Raw genomic sequence first — 25,215 nt, 5'->3', positions numbered from 1 at the left:
AGGGAAGGAACTTTGTTAAAACATTTACCAAGACGGATAAAAGATGTGACAGAAAACTTAAATTAGGGCTCTGTACAGTCCTGTACTACTAATTTGAGTATTCTGACACCATTGTCTACTACACACTCACATACATTATTGTTAAAGTTCCTTCCCTGTTTTGCACTGAGCGAACAACAGTTATTTACTAGTTAAATTTTGTAGGAAGAAGCAACATTTTGTTGGATCTGTGGTAGTCCAGTGATCACTCTTACTAGATTCAAATTTTGAAACACCATATTCCATTCTGTTAGCACTATTATGAGGATTCATTATCAATCAATAGCATTGAAATATGAACACAAATTTGCGAGACCACATTAATAAATGAGTAGTACAGCGTATAGAGAGCCATTATTAAATACACAGCTTGTATACCAAGATTTATGAATAGGTTACATCTGTTACAATGTTAATCCAGAGAGTTATGAAATATTAGGAAAGAAATTAGTGCCCATCAACAGGAACTGATTTTCAAACAATGCCACAACCATTTTAGATTTTAAAGATTAAAATACTTCCATTGTAAAAATGCAGATTTTTTCATTCAAGAAAAACAAAACACAATCCAAACCTTGAAGCAATTTATCTGTATCTGATCCACTAACAAATGCTTTTTCAGATAACAGATTACTTATTCTTACACAGAGAATGCCAAATTAAATTTGTATCTTAGAGTGCAAGCATATGATAGAGGCTACCAAATATATCCATATAAACCAACACAGGAAAAAATCACGTGAGAAGTATAGAGGGAGTAGAACTGGTAGAAAAGGTAGTAAAAAAATTACATAGGAACATTTCAAAATGTTTAATTGTTTTTTCAAATTTTTGACAAAATGTTTCAACAGTCGAAAAATTTCAATCAGCTCTATTATTAGTCAAGCCCGTCAGAATTTTTTACAAATAATCTGTGTTGAAAATTTTCAGGGCCCTTTCTCTGTCAAAAATCAAATTTTCAATAAAACATTTAATCAGCTAAATCATTTTTCAACTAAAAATTTAATTGAAAACTCAATTTGGAAACATTGTACTTCTACAAGGAGAGAGTTGTTGCTTAGGAGTCTCAACACTAAGGTGGGAACCAGAGTCCTGCATTCTAATCTAGGCTTTCACACCCTCTATGGTTTCAGGTAAAGTCTGCACTAGAGCTGGGTGGGAAATAGGATTCCTATTCAGTGAATATTTTCCAAGAGTTTGAATCAGGATGAAAAGTCTAAATTTTGAAAATATTGACAAACCAAATGAACAGATTTTTTGGGATCAAGTCAATCGAAACATTTTGTCAAAATAATTCTGTAACATTTCATTTCGATTGTGAACTCTCTCTTAAAAAAACAAAACAATAAAAAAAACTTTTAGCCTCTTAGCTTAAGTTTCTAAACAAGAGGTCATTTCAAACTAGAAAACTGAAAAATTGTGTTTCAACAACTTCAAATCTTTTTTCGTTACTCTTTTTTGAGTTAGCAAATTCATCAAAATCAACCCCTTTCATGAAGAGTTTCAGTTTTGACCAACTGGCATTTTTTGACAACAAAAAGATGGTTTGTCAAAAAATTCCCAGTCAGCTCTAGTCATAACTTTTCTAGCTCCATTTTTCCATCTTTGAAATGGGGGCAGAAATATCCCTACCTCACACAAAGGAGGGTGCTGCGAAGATTAAGAAGTTAATATTTGAAGATGAAAGGTGCTATTATAAATGTGAATGTATTTGGAAAAAGTATTTTTATTCAGTATTTCATCATATATCCTGAAAAGAATGAAAGAGAAGGCATGTTTATCTTGATAATGGGGAACATAGACAAAGATGTTTTTTATTTAATCTCTTGCAGAAACAAGTATGGAACTAAAGTGGATTTGGGATAAAGATCAACTTATCATATGAGAAGGTAAATAACATTTTGATCTCAAAATCATTAAAAATTATAATAATAATAATAATAAACTTAATCTGCTATTAGTTTTCTTTTGGGTTGAATGGTTTGTCTGAACAAAAGGTAAATGAGATTATCATACAGTTTGTTAAATGCTTTGATGATGAAAAGCATTATACACATGAAACCCATTGGAAACCTGTGTATAACAGGTCTCCCACTGTGCCAATACACAGAGTATATGAGTAAAAGCTGTAGCAACTCATGTTTTTAACTCTGGTGGTCCCCAGTACAAACCTTCGTGTATCTGCCAAAATGGCAGCTCTCACACAAGCACTTACACCTTCCACTGAAGCATCTGGTACTGGCCACTGTCAGAGGCAGGATAGATATGGCTATTCCTATGTCAGTAAGTGCTAAGTATTACTATAAGTAATAATAATAAAAGTTGTTGTGGGCTATCTGCGTAAGGCAAATAAAAGTAAAAATAGAAGGGGATGTACCCATTAGGCCCTGTTCTTGGCTCTAGTGAAGTCATATGCAAAACTCCCATTTACTTTATTGGGAGAAGGATTTGTCCCTTCATGGCCACCATAGCACAAGCATAATTAAGAACTGACTGTTTTTCTTGACATAAAATGGGATAGGACATGGCTTTAGCACCCCAAAAAATGCAGGAATCATTTAATTCTGGCAAAAATAAATGTAAAATGTCACAGGATCAACTTTATTTTAAGCAAGAAACCCCCTTTATTTTGCAAGTAAATTATTTGAAACTCTTTCAAAAGTCAAATTATATTTGCAGACTCCTAAGCACTGGACGAATATAGAGCCAAATTTGTAAAAAAAAAAAAAAAAAAAAAAAACATGGTAGAACCCTGCTCAAGAGCCTACTGGCCAAGGTTCAAAGAGCTGGACTTGTTATGAAATGAAACTAAGTCATGTTTTTCATCACCAAAGTCATAGCTGTGACAGACAAAGGCTTAGCTATAGCGTACTTCTCACATATGTTAAAATAAATGTTCATTGACTGTTTAGACTACCTACTTGAATAATTCCTCCTAAAAATGAAACCGCTGCAGCAACTCCAATCCTCTGCATTTCAAACTCCGATAAACCTAAGACTCCCGAATTATTGCTTGTAGTGAAATTGTTGATTGCTGGAGAAACAAGACGTTCAACTGCATTGGCAGATATCAAGGAAGTTAAAGCAAAAGTTCCTGTAAAAGAAAAGTCACATATCAGTTACCATAAGTAGCTCAATATTTGTTAGAGTCACTAACATTAATTTTTCAAAGTATGGCCTCTATCCATGAATGTGAAACTTTGCACACTCACTCACTTCAGGTATGTTTTTTAAAGCACTTTCACTTGTTGGGTGCAAATTTCTAAGTGTAAGATGCCATATGAGCAGATAAACTGAGTGCAAATGGTTTTTTGTGTGTAAATTCTCTTCTGTGTGCCCGAAAATAATGGTGCTCAAAAAATGCACAAGCAAATAATGTGCACACAGACAAACAGAGGCTGAGTTGAAACACTTTTGAAATTTTTAATCACATTCAGCTAAAGAAGGATAATTCAATATGTTAAAGGCATTAAAGCATCATGGAAAGCTTTGAACAACATCCTTTTTGGAAAAAGTTTTGCATACATTAGCTCCACCTGAAATCATAATTTCTATTTGTGATAACGTCACTAATTGCTGTACAGCTAATTATGGTATCCCAAATAAATTAGGTTCCTGAGTTCAAATGGAGAAAAAGCAGCCAGAATAAAGTTCAATTTATTGCTCAGATGAGTAATCTTTTCCACAAGACTAGACTGAGTGACTATTTATGGATAAGAATTAGTCAAGAAGGCAAAAGTTTACAGGACCAGGCCACAGATGAACTCCACTTTTCATGCAAAAAGGTCCCAATCCTGCATCCTTTACTTAAAGAGAGTTTCACTGACTTCACAGAAGTTATTAGAGGGGACAGAGATTGTCACCTCTGAGTAAAGGATATATGAGGCATTGGCACCTGAGGAGCTGTAGTACACGGTTTAGCCATGATTCAGAAAAGCATCCTTATTTGGGATGGGAATTAAGCATGTTTAACTTTAAACAATGAATCTTCAGCACATGCTTACATGCTTTCCTGAATCAGGGCCTTTGGGATTATGGGATATGTGCAATAGCGGCATTCTTCTGCTGAAATGATTAACATGAAAATACATTGTGTTCACATTTATAATATTTTCTTCACAACCACGAGGGACAGAAACATTTCTGAATGAAAGCTTAGATTGTGAAGCACAATTCTGTGGCAAGGGCTGGAGTCCAAAAGGTGGATTCTACAGCAAATCCAAAACCACAGAATTGTAGGATACAGGGCCTTGACTATACTCCACAAATCCTGGGCTGAATGACATTTGCTCCATTTCACCCCATGGATACCGTGTCAGTCCTGAAGTCCTGCCCTTTGTCCATTTCAGCACCTTCATGCTACAAAACGAGAGTTTATTACCACAAGATATTTTTCTGCATATTAAGGGTGCAATGTAAGATGATGAGTGAGGTACCTTTTTCCTTTAGTGAGCTTTAGTTTAAAAATCAACTGTTCATGGAGAAATTTGTAAACATTGTCTATTTTGAAACATTTTTCCTCATATTTTCACCTTTTTTAATGAAAAAGGGAAATACTAATGAGAGAAGACAAATAAAGGAACTATAAGGCTATATAGCAACCTACCTTTACCCTAGCTCCTGCCACAGAATTATTCTCCAAAATCTAAGCTTTCATTTAAAAGAAAGTTTCTCACTCTCCTGTGAAGTGAGTATACTGATCATTTTAGCAGAACCACCCATCTAATGTACATGTCCCACAATCCCAAACTGCCTCCCCAGGTATCAAAGGCCCCAGAGACTTCCTCCCTGACAATTTCTGTGTGCATAACACAAGAGATACTGTAACAATGGTGTTATTCATGTGAATAGTTCATTGATTAAAACAACTTTTTTTTCAAAAATAAGCTTCTGCAGAATTTCTAGTTTGCTACATCAGAGCAACAAAACCCAAGGACCTTGACACAGAATTCATGTCCTGTTTGCTGTAAATTATCTGGAGGTTTGACAATATAACACACATATGTTGGGATACAAATTCTATGTACTTTGGAATGTACATTGGTTTCCCAGTAGACCACACAGCTCTTATGGAGCTGTTAACAGTATTACTAAACACAGATTTTGGCACACATATCAATTTCCAAACCATGTAGTTATTCAAGACAGTGTTTGCTTCTTAGAAAACATATTAGCCAGAGGAGAGACGTATGCAGTTGAGCTATGTGAGCCCTGCAGGGTGTGCTTTGTGGTTGCCAATGGTTCCAAACTTCCAAGAACCATCTCACCTCCTCTCAAAAGGCTCCCACAGCCACTCCCCTTCCCCTAAGGTGCAGGATACCCCTTTCACATTTTAGCTTTGGTTGACTGGGGAGAGGGGCTACTGCCCTGCATTCAAGCTCATTGTACTCGCCTACTGGAACCAAGTGCCTGTCTCTATACTTCCCCTGGTCTTCAAGGGTCACTGGGAGGCCACTATTCCCACAGAGCAGTTTCTTGATGGTCCAACCTGATGAATTCAATCCCCTTCCTCAGTTCATAACAGGCTTTCTTAGGGAACAAAGCAGTCAATAATCTAGCAGGAGCTCGGAAACACTTCTTGCCCCTGTGGGTAGCTCTGCTCAAAGCAGTGGTGAGGAAGCCACATAATCACTAGCATGGCAGCTAGGGAACTCCTAGTGGCTCCTTAGCTTCTACAGTGGAAGTGATGGGGCATCTGCACCCTTCAGCTCAATAGATGCAGCTGATCAGGAGTAATCCCAATTCTACTGAAGTATTTGGAGTAGGGAGGGGGTATTTTTTGGTGAGAAGTACTGGGGTTGTGTTTTAGCAGTGTGAGAAAATAATGAGGTTTTTCTATAGTTTAGGAACAGTCAAACTTTTAGTTGTTCCCGTTTATATTTAAAAAGGCTCTCTTTAGCTGAGCTCTTGTCTGTTAAAGTTTTAGCTTCAAGCAAATTTATATAATAAAGTGCATAAGCCCCTGATAAGCTGTATTTATAAAGGAAATATGGATGTAGTATTCAATTACGGTGGTAGGAATGGCTCCAGTATAATCTTAACAAGGCTTTTTTTTTCCCCCTTGAAAACACTTTTCTTAAGCAGAAAAAGATGTAGCTGTAAAGAAAAGGCACAAAGAAATGTAAACAGGTTAATCTGTTTTAAGACACTTCCCTCTTGCTCTCCCCCACAACTGATCCTGTGACGCTTAGTACCTTCAACTTGCACTGAGATCACCAGTTACTGAGGAAACTCCTCATTTCACAGAACACACTCAGCAACTTGGAGGATGGGAGCCTAAACATTTCCAGACACTTACCTGTTGCAACATGGCGTCCCATTCCAAACACAGCATAAATGATGACAGGAAAGAGAGAGCCATATAAACCAAACACTGGATGGACTGAAGACAGAACAGCAAAGGCCAGCCCTATAGAGAAGGATAATGGGAATTAGTAAACAATACATTAAGAACATAAGAACGGCCATACTGGGTCAGACCAAAGGTCCATCAAGCCCAGTATCCTGTCCTCTGACAGTGGCCAATGGCAGGTGCCCCAAAGGGAATGAACAGACAGGTTATCATCAAGTGATCCATGCCCTGTCACCCAATCCCAGCTTTTGGCAAACAGAGGCTAGGGACACCATTCCTGCCCATCCTGGCTAATAGCCATTGATGGACCTATCTTCCATGAATCTATCTAGCTCTCTTTTGAACCCTGTTATAGTATTGGCCTTCACAACACCTTCTGGCAAGGAGTTCCAGAGGCTGACAGGGCATTGCGTGAAAAAATACTTTCTTGTGTTTGTTTTAAACCTGCTACCTATTAATTTCATTTGGTGGCCCCTTGTTCTTGTATTATGAGGAGGAGTAAATAACACTTCGTTATTTACTTTCTCTATACCACACATGATTTTATAGACCTCTATCATATCCTCCTTTAGTCACCTCGTTTCCAAGCTGAAAAGTCCCAGTCTTATTAATCTCTCCTCATATGGAAGCCGTTCTATACCCCTAATCATTTTTGTTGCCCTTTTCTGAACCTTTTCCAATTCCAATATATTTTTTTGAGATGGGGTGACCAGATCTGCACTCAGTATTCAAGGTGTGGGCATACCATGGATTTATATAGAGGCAATATGATATTTTCCGTCTTATTATCTATCCCTTTCTTGATGATTTCCAACATTCTGTTCGCTTTTTTGACTGCCGCTGCACATTGAGTGGATGATTTCAGAGAACTATCCACAATGACTCCAAGATCTCTTTCTTGAGTGGTAACAGCTAATTTAGACCCCATCATTTTATATGTATAGTTAGGATTATGTTTTCCAATGTGCATTACTTTGCATTTATCAACATTAAATTTCATCTGACATTTTGTTGCCCAGTCACCCAATTTTGTGAGATCCTTCTGTAGCTCTTCGCAGTCTACCTGGGACTTAACAATCTTGAGTAATTTTGTATCACCTGCAAATTTTGCCACCTCACTGTTTACCCCTTTTTACAGATCATTTATGAATATGTAAAATTGGACCGGACCCAGTACAGATCCCTGGGGGACACCACTATTTACCTCTCTCCATTCTGAAAACTGACCATTTATTCCTACCCTTTGTTTCCTATCTTTTAACCAATTACCAATCCATGAGAGAACCAATCCACCTTCCCTCTTATCCCATGGCTGCTTGTTTTGCTTAAGAACCTTTGGCGAGGGGCCTTGTCAAAGGCTTTCTGAAAATCTAAATACACTATATCCACTGGATCTCCTTTGTCCACATGCTTGTTGACCTCCTCAAAGAATTCTAGTAGATTGGTGAGGCATGATTTCCCTCTACAAAAACCATGTTGACTATTTCCCAACAAATTATGTTCATCTATGTGTCTGACAATTTTGTTCTTTACGATAGTTTCAACCAATTTGCCGGTACTGAAGTGAGGCTTACTGGCCTGTAGTTGCCAGGGTCACCTCTGGAGCCCTTTTTAAAAATTGGCGTCACATTAGCTATCCTCCAGTCATTTGGTACAGCAGCTGATTTAAATGATAGGTTACAGATGACAGTTAGTAGTCCTGCAATTTCACATTTGAATTCCTTCAGAACTCTTGGGTGAATATCATCAGGTCCTGGAGACTTATTACTGTTTAGTTTATCAATTTGTTCCAAAACCTCCTCTAATGACACCTCAATTTGGGACAGTTCCTCAGATCTGTCACCCAAAAAGGATGGCTCAGGTTTGGGAATCTCCCTCACATCCTCAACAGTGAAGACCAATGCAAAGAATTAATTTAGTTTCTCCATAATGGCCTTATCGTCTTTGAGTGCTCCTTTAGCATCTCAATCATCCAGTGGTCCTACTGGTTGGTTAGCAGGCTTTCTGCTTCTGATGTATTTTTTAAAAAATTGCTATTACTTTGGGAGTCTTTGGCTAGCAGTTCTTCAAATTCTTTTTTGGTCTTTCTAATTATATTCCTACACTTCATTTGCCAGAGTTTATGCTCTTTTCTATTTTCCTCATTAGGATTTATCTTCCACTTTTTAAAGGATGCTTTTTTGCCTCTCACTGCTTCTTTTACTTTGTTGTTTAACCACGGTGGCTCTTTTTTGGTTCTCTTACTATGTTTTTTTAATTGGGGTATACATTTAAGTTGAGCTTCTATTATGGTGTCTTTAAAAAGTTTCCAAGCAGCTTGCAAGGATTTTACTTTTGGTACTGTACCTTTTAATTTCTGTTTCACTAACCTCCTCATTTTTGTGTAATTCCCCTTTCTGAAATTAAATGCTACAGTGTTGGGCCGCTGTGGAGTTTTCCCCGCCACAGGGATGTTAAATTTAATTATATTATGGTCACTATTACCAAGCGGTCCAGCTATATTCACCTCTTGGACCTGATCTTGTGCTCCACTTAGGACTAAATCAAGAATTGCCTCTCCTCTTGTGGGTTCCAGGACTAGCTGCTCCAAGAAGCTGTCATTTAAGGTTACAAGAAACTTTATCTCAGCATCCCTTCCTGAGGTGACATGTATCCAGTCAATATGGGTTATACTTGAAATCCCCCATTATTATTGTTATTGAGCTTTTTTATTTTAATAGCCTCTCTAATCTCCCTGAGCATTTCAGAGTCACTAACACCATCCTGGTCAGGTGGTCTGTAATAGAGCCTTACTGCTATATTCTTATTTTTCAAGCATGGAATTACTATCCACAGAGATTCTATAGTACAATTTAGTTCATTTAAGATTTTTACTTCATTTGATTCTATGCTTTCTTTCACATATAGTGCCACTCCCCCACCAGCATGAACTGTTCTGTCCTTCCAATATATTTTGTACCCTGGTATTACTGTGTCCCATTGATTATCCTCATTCCACCAGGTTTCTGTGATGCCTATTATATCAATATCGTCATTTAATACTAGGCACTCTAGTTCTCCCATCTTATTATTTAGGCTTCTAGCATTGGTATATAAGCATTTTAATCCTTTGCACCAAGATATCAAATTACTTTACATTTGGTTTTGGTGGGGGTAAAGTCCACAGTTTTAACAGCAGGATTAAAACTACCTGCAATGATAATTACATCTATAAAAAGCTAAGGCATAAACCAACCACTAAGCAATGGGGTTTGGAGGAATCTTCTGTTGTGGGTGGATTTTTCCATAATTATCTATTAATAATACCTAGTTCTTATATAGCAGTTTTCATCCATAGATCTCAAAGCACTTTACAAAGGAGGTCAGTATTATTATCCCCATTTTACAGATAGGGAAATGGAGGCACAGAGAAGGGACATGACTTGTCCAGGGTCACTAAGTAGGCCAGCAGCAGAGCTGGGAATGGAATCCATGTCTCCCGAGTCCTCATCCAGCACCTTCCTCTAAGGCATCTGGGATTAGTCACTGGCAGAGATAGGATACTGGACTATATAGACCATTGATCTCATATGGCAATTCCTATGTCCATGTTGGGGACAGCGGGACAGGATACTCATCCCAAAGTCTACAGAAAAGAGAAGGCACAAGGTGAAAAGAAACACACCAGAAACTCCAGAAGAGGCAGAAGGAGATGAACGCTTGCCCTGCCTAAAGGGGCAGGCAGGAAGAAGAGGGGAGCATGGGGAAGGAGGAGAGGACTACGCAAGTCTGATCTATGCAGCACAATTATTTCAATTGGGGGGTGATTTTTTAAATCAAGATAGTTATACCAGTACAACTCCTACTGCGTATGCAGTTCTGCTGGTATAAAGGTGCTTTATGCAGGTATAGCTTATCCCCTTTCCTGTTCGGGAATTAGCTATACCAGTATAACTTCATCCACTCTAGGGGAGTTGTACTGGTTAAACTAGACCACTACAGTCAAAGTGGTACAACTTTTATGTGTAGATAAACTCTGAGGAAATAGACAAATGACCCCTTACTGAATGGCTAGAACCAGGGGTCCATTTTCTAAGCAGTGTGTGTGAAATGGGTCCATAAATCCTGGCTAAGGTGAACTGCAAAACTTCGTACGGTTAAGATCCAATATCATTAAACAGTATGCACGTGCAAACTAGACAATTACAAATACAGAACATTTACATTTAAAAACAAAATAGTAACACTTCAGTGAATGGAGTGCACACTCTGAACTACTTTGATAACCTCAACACTGCTCTACAGAATTTAGTTCTCGTGTATTGTTTTCGGTGTCTGTGATCAGTTCCTTCCTGCAGGGGAAGTACAGAACGTAGGCTGTTATTTAAATCATAATATTTTTCAAATATACATTTTAATGTATAAAGTCAGGTGGGGGTAGTCTTTGTATTGTTTTTTAGTCTGCACTTACAGATTTGGGATGTTAACCAGTTTTAAGATTAAATAAAGTGTGTGCAGTTTACCTTTAATAGGTTTTCACGTGCTTAAATTAATAGATTTTAATTACTCAGTTCAAGAGGAATTAACTGAGGAATTGTAATGGCTAGTGGAGAGTATTGTAATGACTCTCAAGCTAAGTTAAGAAATTTCCTGCTGTAGGATGTTTACATATTTGCTACTCACAGCTACTAATCAATATGGGATTAAATACAGTATTACTTTGTTTCCTCTTAGCTCTAATGGGGGAAATGAGGCTTAAACTACTGGGAAGTAAGCTGTCACTATCTAGTTATAAATGTCAGACTTACCAGATTCTCACCCCTCTGCAAGCGTTTACTTTGTTCTTAAGTTTCCAAAAATGGTTTGAATCTGAGACTTGTGACTACTGTGGCCAGACTGTGTTTGGTCCAGCACACATGAACAAGGTGTGTGCAGGGCACAAGGAGTCCTAAGTGCTTAGCATTCAGGGAAAACAAGAGCCATAACCCATCCCCTCCTCACTGCCCAACAGAGCTGGCCCACACAAACAGAGTCCACACTGAACCCTGGAAATGGTGTAGCGGGGGCCACTTTGATCCACACATCCCCAGTGTCCCTGGAGGAATTCCACCAATTAGGGAGCTGCTGCTGGGCAGTGTGTTTTCACACCCTATATATAGGGGCACAATCTAGGTGTTTTGTTTTTAAACTCTGTCCTGTTATGTCCGTTTAGTTTCCAGAAGTAGTTTCTCATTCCTTCTATGTTACCTAGAAAACAATGAGTCAGTGCTGTCTAGGGTTAGGACAGGTCACCAGGACTCAGAAATCCTAGATTCTATTCCTGTCTCTACCACTGATTTTGTATGGTTTCAGACAAACTGCACGTTTCAGTTTACCCATCTATGCAATGGGTATCATCAGAAGGGTGTCATAAAGCTTAATAAAATCCCTCTTAAGCATGAAATCCTCAGGTGTAAGGTATTATAAAAGTTCAAACCATTTTATTAATAAACAGAGCAGAGGGTTGTTTGATTTCGCTCACTGATTTTAGGTTTTCAGGTTCAACTTTGTTACAATACATTCGTTGGGTTCAAAAAGTAGTCAAAAGGCAGGAAACAGATGGTAATAATACTACTGTATTGCACTTCTTCACACTGAAAAGTCATTAAGAATGGAGACGCCAGCTCCTCCTCATTTTTAAGGAAGGAGAACCCCACTGGCGGTGAAAGTAAGGCTTTCAAGAAAGAATGGCTATTCCAATGTAAAGAACTGCAAACAAGAAATGAACAATAGGTTCAGATATTATATATAAATACTGTGGTGGCATGCTTTAGTTAACTCACTATCGGAAGATAACATTATGTGCCATGGTTTCTTTTAAAATGGAGCTCTCTGGCTATCACTGGGCTTCGTGACACATCACATGCTACACTGTGTATGCTACACTGGCCAAGCTGGCGACATGTGGCACCACTGCAGGTAGATGACAAACGCAGATAGTTATAGAATAATGAACCTGGGTGCAAACAAGAAGAGCTGCTAAGTCCTGTATCTTAACCTGCTGACTTGGGAATTACTATTGAATGTGCCAGTTTGAAACTACAACTATGACAGTAATGAAGTGTCACCAAAGAAGCAAATTAGAGTCAGATTAGTCAGAATTACAGTTAAATTCCCACATCTGGATATACACATCTGAACACATGGCTATCCAGACGGAAAGGCTACGCCATATCTTTTTGGCATCATGGTGTATAAGATAAAAGTATTATCCCAGAACAAGGAAAACAAGACGACAGTATCTCAGGTCTACAATTAATCTTGTGACTTTTGCAAATATCTCACAGCCCACTATTCTCAATGCAAAATTAAATAAATCTTGCCTGAAGTCCTGTACATTCAAAGAACTTCCTTGTTGGGAACCTGATGAGCATGAAAATTGTGCTTGTTAATTTCAAACATCTTTCTATTGTTCAAATCTGGATGCCCTAATCAGATGTCCAAATCCCATATCTGGGTCACTCAAATAAGCACTAATAAATTCACCCTTCAATATGATAACATACAACTCCTCCTGAGTTGCACACACATATCTGAGGACAGAATTTGACCCTTAGACACGTGAAATGCCTAAGTACAGATTTGACCAACAAAATGACATACTTTAAGTGTCCACATTTGAAAATGGGCCCCCACAGTGAAATACTCACCTCCCTAATACAATGCAAAAACATAAACATAGTTTGGAAAAGAGAAGATTCAGGGGGGTCATGACAGTGGTTTTCAAATATTTGACAGGCTGCCATAGAAAAGATAAAGAAAAGTTATTCTCTCTTGCCACAGAAGGCAGGACTAGAGGCAATAGGTTCAAACTACAGCATAGCAGATTTAGATTAAATCCCAGGAAAAACTTCCTAATTATAAGAAGAGCAGGACAAAGGTAGACTGCCTAGGGAGGTTGTGGAAACTCCTTCACTGGAGGTTTTCAAAAGGAGGCTGGGTAGCCATCGGTCTTGGAAGGTTTAGCCACAACAAATCCTGCACCTTGGCAGGGGGTTAGACTAGATGACCCTTTCTGTCCCTTCTAACACTATGATTCTATAACATTTCATCATTAGGATGAAATTCACCCCAGTGCAGAGGACAAATACAAAGCCCTCTACGTCTCTTAAACTGTACTTAAGCCCTTAAATCAGAGCTCAAGAGAAGAATAGGGGTTAGTGTGGCTCTTCTGCACTGAGGTGAATTTCACCCTGAATACAAGCCTCTTGATTTTAACTTAAAAAAAACAACCCCTTCCTCTTATAGCAAGGCTGGAAAACAAAGGATTATCATTAAATTTTGCACATAGCATTCTAACGGAAATTAAGGCTATGAAGCCATAAAATCATTTATTTAGATTTAACATTAAAAATAATACATAGAAAAGCTCTGAACACACTGTTAATAATTAGAGTTACAATATCCACCCAGCAGCATTATGACTAATATACAAATGAATTAACTCTCCCAGTGAGCAACTTTACATAACAACTTACCACGGATGGCCCAAATAAAAATGGAAAAACTCCAGAAAATCCTCCCAAACCCAAATCATACCTTCATCCTTCCCAAAATGAACCCTACCAAGTCAATGGTTTTTGCAGTATCCTGGGAAGATCATTAGGTTTGGGCAGATCTCGGACAAGTTGGGGAGCAATTTAGAATCTGCACTAGTTCTCTACTTTGTCTTCATTTTTCCATCAACATTTGTCTTGTTCATCAGCAGAGCTGCTCCTTTATATTACTGATACAAGCTTGTGATTTTCAAGCAAAAATGTGAATTTTTGTCTTGATGATGACACAGTTAACTGTTGACTCTGGTTCTATAATATGTGACCATGGATTGTTATGACAACAATGGTAATATTTTCTATTGTGACTAAGTCACGAGGCCCACTTTGTGGCAATCTATTGTTTGTCATACATCTCTAAGGCAGTGAATGTAAGTTGATTAAAATTTATACAATGGAACAGAAACCAAACCAAAATTTAAAGGAACAATATCCATTTAAAAATCAGATTTTTTTTAAAAAAGTTTACTTATTAATGCACATCACCTTAGATGTTTAAAACAAAGAATTTAAAATGTAATTTATGATTGATCAGAATCAATTATGACTGATATTTGGCTTTTGCATTTTGCTGTGCTTGTTGTTGACAGTGAAAGTTGGCTGGATTTGTTTAAAGTTTATGTCTAGCCAGTTTCACTTCCTTGCTCTTCTATACCACCACAATCCTACATTAATTTTTGAGTTCCAAACAGTACAGGAAAATGTTTGAATCCCAACATACAATTATTTTTGTTGAAATAAAAAATAGAAAATATTTCTATTCATACTAGATTTTGTAAGTTTCTGTTCCATCCCACTCCTACATTTTACACCAAAACTATTTGAGTGTCCTTGTAACTGATATTAGAAAAAACAGTATCAAGTGAAACAAGAATTTCAGGGAGTGCCCTTTTCACTAGGAAAAGTAGTAAAAAGAGAAAAAAGAGGCTCCACTGTAGTAGTTGGTGTGTGTTCTCCCATTTGTGTCCTTCTTGCAATAACACAATGAGTCTTTATATCTCATGGTCCATTTCATCTAAAATTGCCTCCACCTTTGTTTTTGGTATGGAACTGCTCAAAAAATGGGGGGAAAGGGAGAAAATTGAAAAATTTATTTCAATTTTTTGACAGTTTCATTTTTGATGGAATTTTCCAACCAGCTCTATTATTAACTTTTTCACTGTTGGTGAACATGGTGGTATTCCTTGGATGCACCTCCAGTGTTGCTCCATGAACCAGCCACATCACTTGAACCACCACTCCCTGATGTTCTGTTGGAAGATCAATGCTTCAGAATGACGTACCTGGTATGTGAGGCACTCTGGACGTGCACATTTTTAACGTTACCTACAGTCAAAATTAAAGAAGTCAGAGTCATGCATGCAGGAGGTCCTGGGGTGTATAGACCCCACCCAGTCACAGCCATGAAAGCATTAAAAGGGAAATTGACTGCCTTCTCAGCTGGGCTGTTTGGTGGCCTCACAACAGCTGTGGAGATAAAAAGGCTGCAGGGCAAAGGGCAGGGTATGACTGCCAGAAAGGCTGAAGAGCCTCTGAGAGCAGGAGCCTTCAGCCACAGACTGGTGAGAAGCCATCCAGGAAGCTGGACTTCCAGGAGAAGAGGGCCACAGGATGAGACTCTGAAGAACGGCCTGCAAGAGAGGCATGGTAGCAAGCAAGACAGGGAAACAGGAAGGGGTTGGGAGAGATTGGTACCAACCACTTCATACAGGGTCCCTAGACTGGAATCCAAAGGAGTTGGTGGACCTGGGTTCCCCTTCCAAACCCAGAAGGGTTTTTTGTTAAACCTTGAACAAGTGAGCCACACTCAAAGAGACCAGGGACTGTAAGCCCTTTATCTAGGGCAATTGGTCTCCTGACATACTGGACTCTTTAGCACACTGAGAGGGGAGAAGACTATCAATGACTCAGCTGAAGGGCCACAGTCGTAACAAAGAGCCAAAACAGACTAGACAGCAACAAGTCCATCAAAGAAGGAAGGAAACTGAGGCAAAGTTGCCATGTCACCCCAAGAGGGGGCCTGAATGCCAACTGCAACCTCTGACATGAAGCCTTTGAATACTTTGTTAGTTCACTAGAACTCGGAACTTTACATCCCTGGGCATCCACTGAGAATCTGTGTGAATGTGAATCTCTGTAGTAGATATATATATTAACATGTTACAGTTCATAACTCTGGGCTCAGATCATTACTCTTTGTAAGAAGTGAGAGATTTTCTTCCATAAGGAATATACTCACATGGGCTGTAAATTACATGGCTGCTACAACGCTCTTCTCTAGGAGGCTTCTCTAGCTCTGCTTCTAAGGAAGCGCATTCATCTTCATCTGCACATACTGTAGTTGTGCATCTATAGGACAAGCCTTCCCCTCACCCCATTCTCACATGCTGGAACACAATGATTTTACCTGACTAACTCAAGTGAATCATTCTGCGTACATTTATGTCAACACTTAAGGAAAGAGCCTGCAAAACCTAGGCAACAGATCACCCTTTGAAACAACACTGCTGGGGGTCCTGCATCAGTGGTCTGAAAAAAACTAATGCTGGCACCATGCCTCCAAAACCTTGAGCATGAGTGCAGGAATGCATGAAACCAGGTATAGCTCCTTTTTAATGGCAGAGTCTCCAGTCAGTGTGTGGGATTTCATTTGTTCAGCAGTAAATCCAGCTCTAGACTAAATTAACTTTAATTAAAAAAATAAACAAAATGAACCAGGGAGCTGGCAGGGATGGAGAGACTGATTTAAATCAGACTTCAGTTGCCTATTTTTCTCTTCTCAGCAGGCACACATATAAGAGGGAAGATAACTATGTGTCAGGAGCCTTTTTCAGTTTGGTATGAATGCTTTTAACTGGGCACAAGCAGCTAATCTGCAACCTTCCATACCCACAGAAGGTCACAGAAGAGTCAACAAGTGTATAATGAATGCTTTAACTGGGCACAAGAAGCTGATGTGCAACCTTCCGTGGCCACTGAAGGTCACAGAAGAATCAACAAGTGTATAATGCTGCATGTAAATTCCACATGAAAATCTATCCTTATGCTGTCACCACAACAGGGAATGTTCCCCAGTACCAAATTTTGATTTATTTGTAAATGAATGTCCTCCAAATATTGTACCTACATGCTGCCATATAAGTGATTTGCCCATCTTTTTAGTGCTTATGCATATAAACAGTGTACCATGTGGACAGACCCATATTCAAAACAAGTGACATTTCTTATGAATCCCGCGAAATGTCATGACCTTGGCAAGACAAAGTCTGAGAGATAAAGCACCGCTGGTTTTCTATTCATCTTCTGAGGTAATTTTCTCTCTTTAACAGTTATAAATATCACTGAATTTGTCAGTTATTGGAGGGAAGGGTAGTCGTGTGGCTAACTCTTAGGAATGGCAGGCGATAGAGTCTATTCTTGGTTTTGCTGCAAAACCACCTGTGTACCCTCATTCAAGCCACTCAATCTTTCTATGGGGATAATACTTTACCACCTTGCCATTCCACTGTTAGACCAAATACTTGTAAAGAGCTTCAACATCCTCAGATGGAAAGTGCAAAGTAAGTAGCAGGAAGGAGAAATCTGACAGGTGCACGCTCAATCAGAAGTGCCTCAAGTTATAAGGGGTGCCAGCAGGAGATTATGGTTATCAGAACCTCAAGAGAGATATTTAGGTACCTCTACACTGCAATAAAAGACCCAGGGCACAGCTGCAGCTGACCTGAGTCAGCTGACTTGGGCTCGTGGGGTTCAGGTTTTGGTGCTTAAAATTGCAGTGTAGACTTTCAGGCTCAGGCTGGAGCCCACAGTCTAAAACCCAACAAGAAGGGTGGGTCTCAGAGCCCAGACTCCAGCCCAAGCCCAAACATCTACATTGCAATTTTTTGCCCCACAACATGAGCTAACTAGCTTGTACTGTGAGATTCGGTGCCACAGGGTATTTTATGCCAGTGCATAGGCGTACCTTCAGGGTCTAATTTGTTTGTGGGGGGAAGGGGGGGAACTCAGCTGCATGACTACATGTCATCCAAGATTTGACTCTATTGTCTCATTTGCTCCCTCTACATATCATAATCCAAGATTAGAATGAAAATGGGAAGAGGTCAGACCTGTTTTAGATGAGACCTTTACCAAAAGCAGGAGATCATTCAAAATGCTGTTGTAAGCCATTTGCTAAACCTTAAACTTTTGAATTTAGATATACTAGGAGTTATTGATTATCCTGTGTGGTTTTAAGATTATGAATATTGGAGCTATGCTCACAATCACCATGTTTAATGGGGTAATCCAATATCCCCAAGAGAAGTAGAAAATAAAAAACTAGCCATTAACATTAATGAGAGTCCAGTCTCACCCTTCCCAAGTATTAATTTTTTTGTGGGTGGCAGAGGTAGCACCAGAAGGCCAAGAAAGAACCATGACTTTGATCCTCTCTTCTGAATTTAATAAGAGGATAAGGAATTAGGGTGCTGATGACAACTGATGCATCATGTGCAGGACAAAATTGCTCATAGAGCATATTTCCCACTATCTCTGCAAAATTAACTTATTAAGTGGCATCCCATTTACATGATCTTCAACACTGACATCCCCCAGGGTACAATCTGGACTGCTGAACAGCCGTATCCCCTCAATTCTCCAATCTGGAGTGCTTTTTACACTGCTTCGCAGTAAGAACCACCACTCCTGGCTTGTTCACAAACAACCTCTAGCATGGAAAATCACTCCCAACTGAATTATATGAGTGCTTCTAGCCAGCCACTTGTGAATTATATTACAGAGTGATACCATCAGATTCCCAGTGCCAGACTGATCCCCCGAAATTTGTGTCTTGTACTGCCCAGCTCTTTCTTTCTGGACAAAACAAGCTCATAGAAAGTCCATCATTTCATTAATAGAAAATGATATGCACAAACCCTGTTATCTCAAATGGAGGTTTCCAAGCACTTCAATCCAAACACATACTGCTTTATTTAAAACAATAAAGCAAATGTATTAACTACAGAAAGATAGATTTTAAGTGATTACAAGTAACGAAGCATAAAAGTCAGAATTGGTTACAAAAAATAAAAGGCAAAATGCAAACTAATACTTAACTTATCAAGCCAAGTGAAGTTAGAGCAAAAAGGTTTTTCTCACCACCTGCTCACAGAAGTCTGGCTAGATTCCTTCAGACAAGACCACTCACCCAGTTCAATGGTACGTCCTTTGTCTTTCAAATGAATAGAGATGAGCGAAGAGAGGTGATTTGGGGCCTCTGTTCCTCATTTTTATATCTTTTCCTCCTCTTTGAGAATCATCTCCAGCTGCAGTTCACGTGACAGCCAGTCTGTTTACACAGGAACTCCTAGCTGTTGCATTGCCAAAATGTAAATTTCTTGCTCACACTCTTCTTCCTTCCAAAGAATGGCCGCTTAACCAGCTGATAGTCCATTTGATTTTATTGACACCTGGCTGAGGTGTCAGTTTGCCTTTTGTTTCTGAGGAACTGGTCTGTGCCTGCTTTTCTAAACTTGGAGCACGTCTCAGTAAAGTCATACAGTAGAATTTTATAACTTTACATACAATGTGGGCACACGTTTTACTAGTACAAAAATGGTAAGCAGATAATGAGTTTTTAAATGATACCTCACAAGGTATACTTTGTACACAATTTGTCACAATCTTGTAAAAAGAATGAACATGAGGGTACAAACTGTCAGAAACAGCAAGCATTCCCTGAGTTAAAGAGGCGGGCTTTATAGGTGAGAGCTGTAACAGGTTCGCAGTAGGAGGGGGGTACAAAAGGGGATAGATAATACAGGCTGACTAATTGGTTACAATAAACATTCACAAAGAATAATCTGTCATCCCTCCTTAGTTTTGTTGACAGTTTTAGCCACCTGGATTGTCAGCAATCAGTGGATATGACATTGGCAGAGAAGTATGATCTATTTTCTAGATTTTGAGTACCAGATTTTTGAGAAACATTGCCAAATTAAGGACCTATTGCCAGATCATGAAGTCTCAAGTTCCTTGGCTTTCTGAGAGAATTACAAGTCAATTCAGACTTAGAGCTAAAGTGGTGGGCTTAATCCCACAGCCTGAGATTCAGACCCTTGCCTGACAGTTTATTTTAAAAGCAGTTATATCTCTTTTTTCAACGATAGTGGAGTTAGTAGAATAAGAGGGAGATGATTCCACGCTCTAAAAAAGCTGGAAGTGAAGCCTATGTTATTAAAAATTCTCACTCAACCTCTCTGCAACTGGTGAATTAAGATCTGGCATTCTGGGCCACAGTACTGGGGAAGGTGGTAGTGACTGCCGAGTGTGTCCTGTGGTTAGCACTGATCTACACGATAAAAATCTCTCTGACTTTAGGAAATTACATATGCTGAGTTGGCCCTTCTCAGCCACTAATGATCTATATGTATGCCACAGGATACCTGTCCTTGCTGGCAGTATTGGGTCTAATAGTGGCATTTAAAGTTGCTGAACATATGGATTTCATTTCATCGGCTGGAAGACTGGTTGAGCATGACTGGGAATGTTCTGAACTGATTCCAACATTACTTGAAGCAACAATCTTAGATGATAAATTCTTTGCAGAGATTACATATTCCCTTAAGGATAGATGTGGAGTATGATGATTTTCAGTTCTATACGTTGCCTGTTGGAGATCTTTGAGAGAGAGTACGGATGGGATAACACCATTAGACATCCAATCATACGCCTTAATCTCCTTTGACAACAAGGGTGATATTTGTTGTTTTCGCACTTGTATCAGGAAAATCAAAGAATGAATCTGAACTTAAGCAAGACCAAGAATACAGGATATGTGAGAAGAGAGGCCTTTCTCTAGGCCACCAAACCTTTAATAAGAAGTGTTCTCCAGCCACGTCTTTCACAAACTGATTTCATGCTCCATGTCTTGCGACACTGAAGACAGAATTTTGCAATGTTCTCTACCGTGACTTAACAAAAAGGCCACAGCTAGCCCAAAATGTTGCAACTCTGTCACAGTGAGGGTTGAGCAGGGGGATTTCTAGTGACCTATTGCTGGGTTCACTTCAACAGCTGTTTGTGAGGGCACACAACAAGCTTGATTTTGGGGGGTTAATTTTAAGATACTTTGAGCTCCAGCCTCACCTGTGCTGAGATGCAACAGGGAGGCAAAGCTGGCTCTAAGCCACCTCACGGCTGTATGAACTTACACTAGCTGGAACAGTCTCTTAGGAACTATTCCACTGGGCCGGAACTGCCAGAACATATTATGCTCTGGCTCTGCCTTTGATGAACCTCATCCACTAGAGGAAGTCAGAGAGCAGGCGATGTAAAGTCAGTGATATGAGTCCCGATACCTGATTAGTGCCTTTTTCGATGCCACCCCTATGCACAGAAGGACAACCACACCTGCCATTGCTGGAGCGGCTCTGCAGCCAGCCGCTTGGGCGGCCCTGCAGCCAGCCGCACCAGCTGCTGCTGGAGCGGCCCCAGGCCCAGCTGCACTGCCTCTGCTTGGGTGGCCCTGGGCAGCTGGCCCCGGGACCACCAAGCAGCGGTCCTTGGAGTGACCAGAGCAGCTGCTGCTGGCGGTCCCTGGGCAGCCGGAGCAGCCGCTACTGGTGGCCCCCGGCAGTGGTTCCCGGGCAGCCAGAGCTGCCACTGCTCAGCGGTCCCCAGGAGGCTGGAGCAGCCGCTGCTCAGCAGCCTCCGGCAGCTAGTGCCACTGGCCCCGGGGCGCCCCCCCCAGTTCCCACCTCCAAGCAGTGCCACACACCGCCCCAGCAGTCCCCCCCGGGTATCTCCCCCCAGATTTAGTGAGGGGTATTTATAGTATAAGTCATGGACAGGTCACAGGGCCGTGAATTTTTGTGTACTGCCCACACCCTGTTCACGACTTATACTATAAACACCCATGACTAAATCGTAACCTTAACTATGAGCATTATCTTTGTGGTTTGAGCTGTAATATATGATGCAAGGACAATGACTTCCTTTCTTCTTATTCTCCTACCCCCAACAAAGAGATAATGGCCATGTTGTCTGACATTTTGTTCAGACACAGGAACTCAGGAACAGTCACACCGGATAAGAACAGTCCTCCCTCTAGTCTAGTATCTTGTCTCTGAACATGGCCACATCTGATGATTTAGAGGAAGGTGCAAAAATTCCCCTCATAGACAATTATGGAAAATACAAATGGTAAGGAAAGTTTTTTCTTAACCACTGTCAAGCTAGTGGTTGATTTATGCCCTGAAACTTGAGGGCATCTAACCCTTTAAAATATTTTATCCCATCTAATATAACTGCAGGATGATCTCAATATCCATATAAATAGCTCATCCTTTTTTGAATCACACTAGGCTTTTAGCCTCAATATCTTGTGGCAGTGAGTTCCATCTGTCAATTATCAGTGGTTTATAAATTTAATTGCTTTTAACCATTTTAAATTTGTTGCTTTCATTTTCACCAAATAACTCTTTGTTCTTGTATTATAAGAAAAGAACCCCACACGCATAAGGTTTACAAGATTTGTATTCTCTTCTTCTTCATGCTATACAGCAAACTGGATTGGTTCTTTTTTTCTTTCTATTCCTAATCTCTGATTAATATTAAAGTATAGTCCCAGTACCAGACGAGAGATGCAATGCTGTGAGAAGACTGGGTGCAAACAGTCTGAAAATATATTTCTCTCTCTCTCTCACACACACACACACACACACACACACACACACACACACACACTTCAAAATAGTTTCCAGCAAAATGGACGACTTTGATGTCAAAAAAGAAAGACAATTTATTCTCAGATTTTATTTGAGAGTTGCTTTGTTTTGTTTGGGGAGGATGGAGTTTGAGGTTTTTTGATTGTTGGTTTTAAGCAACAGAATTAATTTAAAGTTGTATCACATTCTTTCTAGATTACATAACAAACAAGATGGAATAATCTGGAAAAGCAGCATTTTTCCAGCACCACCTGAGCTTTTTAAAGTTTTACTTTGTAAGTTAAATAATTTTTGGGAACCAGATTCAATTAAGATTATGCTGGATGAAACTACTAGTAATGTATAATTGTCCCTAATTTGATATTTTGTTGGAGTTTAACATATTGTTATTAGCAGCATTTTAATTACAATTGTTGTATAAGACTATACCAGTAAAATTAGACACTTATAGTTCACTACAGTATTAAGGTTCTTAAAGTTAAATCATGCCAATGCAGATGTTCCTAATTACCCTAAAAGCACAAATACTTACACAAACCGGTTGGTTCCAGCTACAGAATAATTCAATTAAAGAAGTGCTCATAATTGAGCAGCATGAATGATAGTTAAGGCTAGCCATTCTGCAACACTGTAAAGAAATAACATCTACACTGTGCATCAGAGAAGTAGCTAGAGAGTCCATTTTGGGCAGGCAAGAAACTGACATGGCATTTGCCAGGGACGGGTATAAAGTGTTGCCTAAGTCGGGCACAATGATGTTAGATAGATAGAAGACTTTATTTCTCTGGAATCATTCATTAGTTTGTACTTTTCACCTGTAATAATCACCAGATAAATCCAGATTGGCGTTACTTACCTATGGCTGCCAAAATAGACTACTGCTCCACCCCTAGTTTATATTAGTGCTGGAAAGGGAGATGCAATAGGTAATGTGATACAGTACATCTCATTAGACCAACATACAAGCTGAAATCACAAGCTCTCCATGCACACAAGATCCTGTCTGCAGATAATAGCTTTGGCAGAGAGCCTTTTTTATGTATAGAATGTTGTGTTACTTGTTTACTGCAGTTCTCAAGGTTCCTACAGGTAACTGTGTAATACTGATGCTTACTTTTAAAACAAAACAACATTTCAAGACACAAAGTTATTTTGTAGCTCTTTGTTTGTTTCTAATTTGAAAGTAGGAAGTGATGGCCAGTTACACTATGGTAGTAATACATTGCATAACACCGGCATTCATCCTTGTGTCACATTCTGCAATATGTCTTGTGTTACTGTCAAAGTGACAGGTACATAGTAACATTAATATCCTGTTCACAGACCTTGGTTAAAAACAAGAAAAGATGTTTGTTTACAATGTATAAAAAGTGAGGGGTGTAAAAAACTCTCTCCTATACATCCCATTAGATTGGGTCTAATTAAAATGTACAATTCTTTTTTTTTTTCTAGGTTTTTTTTTAACCCAGGCTTCATCGTAACACTAAGAAGCAAGAAATAAAAACTCTACTGAAAAGTGACAATTGTCTGACTAAAGCTATTTAAAATGTGAAAATCAGATGTATTACTGTACCTTGAGGTACCTGTTGAATTGCCAGCATCATCCCAGAGACTGTATCAGGAATCAAGTTTTCCTTCAAATTGTAGCTGGGTGCCCACTTCACAATAGGCAGCCTTCTCACACACCACAGTTTGATATCTTCACAGCGAAGAGCATGGATCTTCCTCCACACTGCACTTTTCTTTCTCCTTTTTGCCCCTGCCATGCTTTATCTCCCCCAACGTTTCTCCTTCTTAACAAATTACCACTGCAGAATTACCCTGTCCAGTGCCAGTCTCCAGTTCTTCTTCTTCTGAGTTTTCAGTTTCAAAGCTATAGAAAGAGATGAACAGAAGCACTTACATTCTGCAGCTGTTCTCTTGTATTCAATATACTTGGTAAGTATGTTTGCTTTTAACCTTGTACATAGACATCTGAAAGGGAAAGATCATTCATATGAAATATAACATTTCCTTCTCTTTTCAGAAATTTGGTCTACTCTTAGGTAAGTTTACGATTCTCATCTCTGTAATTTCCCCCTTATATTCACTGTAGTGCTTTTGCTTTTGGCCTCAGGCCAGTGGTAAAATGAGGTAGTGCTGGGCGTGTGTTCAGTGTGGGTTGGGTTATGCTAATACAACCAGGAAGCATCCAGCCAGACAAGTCTCTCCCTGACAACCCCACAGAAAAGAGCTTTAAGCTCTCTTGTGAGGAAAATGCACACAAAACCCTTCTCTCTGCATTCAGAGGCATGTATTCGCCATGCATTAAGCGCTAACTACCATTTAAGTTACCAAACACGTTACATAAGTTTTGCAGTATTCATTTCTTATGTTTGCTGCTATCTGATACCTTAATCAAAGCAATCGTTCAGAGAGAGAAGGTCAAGCATTAAGCTTCTGGTCATTGTAAACTGGTGCTGAAAAGAAACACACAGTTCTTAAAAATAAACTGAAGGGTCAGATTAAACCAGTGATAGGCAGTATAACAAAATTCATACTGCAC

The 25,215-nt window shown here is 39.4% G+C and overlaps 1 protein-coding gene across 1 annotated transcript in view; it reads right to left on the bottom strand.

Moving 5' to 3' along the window:
• Window positions 1–24,436, bottom strand: part of SLC26A7 (solute carrier family 26 member 7) — a 132,442-nt gene extending 108,006 nt beyond the window's left edge. The window contains exons 1-3 of the mRNA XM_029913363.1: window positions 24,244–24,436; window positions 6,338–6,448; window positions 2,961–3,133 (exon numbers count right to left, since the gene is read on the bottom strand). Of these exons, the coding sequence (XP_029769223.1) occupies window positions 2,961–3,133; window positions 6,338–6,448; window positions 24,244–24,436 (477 nt within the window). The remainder of the gene's footprint in view (window positions 1–2,960; window positions 3,134–6,337; window positions 6,449–24,243) is intronic.
• Between the last annotated feature and the right edge of the window lie 779 nt (window positions 24,437–25,215).

This window comes from Terrapene carolina, unplaced genomic scaffold (assembly GCF_002925995.2).
Source record: "Terrapene carolina triunguis isolate 2854851 unplaced genomic scaffold, T_m_triunguis-2.0 Scaffold58, whole genome shotgun sequence".
Lineage (NCBI taxonomy): Eukaryota > Metazoa > Chordata > Testudines > Emydidae > Terrapene > Terrapene triunguis.
The sequence above is the reverse complement of the archived record's forward strand: the minus strand, read 5'-3'. Positions and strand labels throughout refer to the sequence as shown.